General features: G+C 49.6%; 1 protein-coding gene across 1 annotated transcript; it reads left to right on the plus strand.

Moving 5' to 3' along the window:
* The first annotated feature begins 1,072 nt into the window (after positions 1-1,072).
* On the plus strand, positions 1,073-2,453 carry LOC133887794 (cytosolic sulfotransferase 16-like). Its single transcript, XM_062327777.1, has one exon. It carries the CDS (start codon positions 1,160-1,162, stop codon positions 2,177-2,179), a length of 1,020 nt encoding a protein of 339 aa, XP_062183761.1. The 5' UTR covers positions 1,073-1,159; the 3' UTR covers positions 2,180-2,453.
* The last annotated feature ends 925 nt before the right edge of the window (positions 2,454-3,378 follow it).

The raw sequence follows: 3,378 nt of genomic DNA on the forward strand, positions 1-3,378 counted from the left end.
GGGTAGTCTTTTATATATTTCTGACCATGCAAAACCCCGTGTCTCCATTAAAGATCCACTAAAAGATACAACGGCATTACAAGGCTCGCACATCCTGGCACACACGCAAGGATGTTCTCAAGAAACATAGCTCAAGGAGCTGATTACAAACTGAAGGTAGAACCTCCCACGACAGGGAGTACTGAAATTAAGCTATTACATTGAAAGATTGAACAAAATAGCACAAGCCATAACTACTGATTGAAAACGACGAACTAAAGTTGTAGCAGGCGGAGCTGAAGTAGCGCGAGGCAGGTGCTCCTGAACGATCCTTGCTCCCTGCTGGATTTGCATGCATACCCGTTGCGCGGTGCCCTATTGCAATCCTGCCCGATAGTCGGAAAAAAGAGCGCATCTTGTAAATGAGAGCAGATAATTCTTGCAGAAATTCGCGGTTAAAGCCTATTTAATTTAGACTTGTCCAAATTGTCTAGCTGCAAGCCGCAAAACCAATCCAGTGTAAGTGTAAGCTCTATCGGTAGCTGCAAACCGCAAAACCAATCCAGTGCAAGCCGCAAAACCAATCCACTGCCTGGCAGCTGGTCCTGAGCTCAACAGAAGAAATCCATCAAGGAACCGGGTTAGGTGGCGTGGCGACACCAGAAGAGATAGCAACAGCGCTCCAAACGATTTCACCCATAGGACATCGGAAGACTATAATATTGATGATTTCATGCAGTCCCCAATGATAACTCCGATCTGATCCTGATCCTCCTCTATGCTAGTTTCCATAATCTCTTCTACTGATCTATCAGTGCTGCCAAGATCCAGCCGTTTGTACATCGACCTCACCGTATAGGTACGGATAGTAGAGTGCGTCCAGCACAGGCAAATCGACAAAGATCTACCGGACTATTGGCTGAATTTGTAGAGTTGGCCAAACTTTATAAAAAGTGGGAGGCGATATGTACCGTTAACTACAATAAGTGAGACATGTGACAGTGTCATACGATTTGCAATCTCAATCAGCTAGTTGCATCTCTGTTCAATGTGGACGGCATCAGCCACGTGCATCGTGTGGATAGCGACGGTGGAGTTCGCTGACTCCGTTCCGTATGTGCCAATTATAAAGATGCTATTGCTGTGAATTCCCATGCCCAAACTCGATATCTGAGACGCCATGTCTTCCTCTATGCAATCCTTTCCCTTGCAAGCCGAGAAACAAGCCGAAACCAACCCAGAACTCTACCAGTATTTCGCCAGCTTGGTCTCCTCCTTGCCGAGCTCGAAAGGCTTGTCCAATAACCAGCTCTACCGCCATGACCAAGGTTGGCACTCCAGCTTCATGCCCATGGTTGGCTCCATGGTCGCCGACGTGTGCTTCACTGCGCGCCCCTCGGACATCGTCGTCGCCACCGTGCCCAAGTCCGGCACCACGTGGATCAAAGCACTTCTGTACGCCACCGTGCACCGGAGCGAGCACCCCGCGGACGCCGCCGACCACCCGTTCAACTCCTTCGGGCCCCATGAGTGCATCAAGTTCTTCGAGTACCAGCTCTACGCACACAATAAGATCCCCGATCTCAACAAGCTCCCTGATCCAAGGCTCTTCGCCACGCACGTCCCGTTCGTGTCGCTGCCGAGGACCGTGATCGCGACAGGGTGCAAGATCGTGTACGTGTGCCGGGACCCCAAGGACCACTTGATCTCGCAGTGGGACTTTGCAAACAAGTTCAGGGCGAGGGACGGGCTGGAGCCTCTCTCGGTGGAGACCGCCGCCGAGATTTTTTGCAACGGCTTGTCTCCGTTCGGGCCGTACTGGGACCACGTACTCGGGTACTGGCGTGCGCACTTGGCGCGCCCCAAGCAGGTGCTCTTCTTCAGGTACGAGGAGATGCAGAGGGACCCTGCGGCGCACGTCCGGAGGTTGGCGGAGTTCATGGGCCACCCATTCGGTGTTGGGGAGGAGGAGGATGGCGCAGTGGAAGCCATCGTGAAACTGTGCTCGTTCGAGCACATGAACGGACTAGAGGCGATCAAGGGCGGCAAGACAGAGCTTGCGGTCGGAACGGTGGCAAATACTGCGTTCTTTCGGCGCGGCGTGGTGGGGGACTGGGCGAACCATCTGTCCCCGGAGACGGCGGCGCGCATCGACACCATTACCGAGGCCAAGTTCAAGGATTCCGGTCTCAGCGTCTAACTAGGGTGCAACAATACTATCACCGTGTAGTATGTGAAGTTTCTTGTTCTACTACCTTCGTAAGGGTGTCCGGTTATACCTTGTGTGTATGCAGCTATTGCCCGATACCGCTTGTCTGGAGCGAGCCGTGTACGTCTTGTTTATGTAACATTGCAATGCGAGACAGGAATTTCCATTACGATGGCATGCCACTTTATCCATCTAAAGAACTGAAATTGTAATAGATGCAGCACTCAACTCAAACATTTATCCAAGGTGAATGAAATTTCCTGGTGAAAGAACAAATTTATCAGTTGAAATGCAAATTTTCGGATGGGATGCTCGGAATTTCCTAGGTAAAATTCAATTGAAATTTCTTTAGATTTTCAATTAAATTGTTGGATTTTAAGTTGAATCGGAATTTAATGTTGATGGAAACTAAGTTGGAAAGTAGTTTGCTTTCATAGAAATACACATTGAACATATTTCAGCATAACGTTTTTATAGGTGCATGTATTCTTTTGAGTTTTTTTTAAGTGCACAGATACATATTTTTTTTAGATCTAATCAAATACATAAATCAAATGTTGGTGTGGCCAAATCAAAGTGTAGAATTACATTTTTGACAAATCTACCCTCAAACTTTTCAAAGGGCAAATCTGGTTAGGAGATTCGGCGAATAAACTATTCGTTTGGTGCAAAACGTTGGTAATATAATATTCTCATGTCCCAATTAGCGTCACTTCATCACCATGGCAATAGATTGGGAGGTGATCCGCATCTCCTGCACGGTGTGGTTTACCCGAATAACACTCATCTTTTCCTTTTTTTTTCCAAATGTTTTAAAGAGTACCTGTATACATATAACATATTTATACAACTCTATTACAACCAGCGAAGAAGTGGAGCCCATCGCTCAGGAGGCCCCAGTTTCTGCTGTTCCTCAGTAGCAGCAGCGGTCGTCTCGTACGGCGCTCCCCTCCCTTGGGGACAACAGTGCTGGGCCCAGTAGGGCTGCCACCGTCGTCGCAGGTGAGTCGCCTAACCCTTAGCAAGCGGCAGACGCCCCTGCCACGAGATCTACATCCGGACAGCGCCGGGCACTGTTATGGCGCAGGCTCGCCTTCAGTAACGCCAACCCTGGGAGCGCGTTGCTTGCGGCGCAAGCACTCCTCAGGCACCCGCCTGTCCAGGCAGCGGGGGAAACCCCAGAAGGCCGT

Source organism: Phragmites australis, chromosome 13 (genome assembly GCF_958298935.1).
Source record: "Phragmites australis chromosome 13, lpPhrAust1.1, whole genome shotgun sequence".
NCBI lineage: Eukaryota > Viridiplantae > Streptophyta > Magnoliopsida > Poales > Poaceae > Phragmites > Phragmites australis.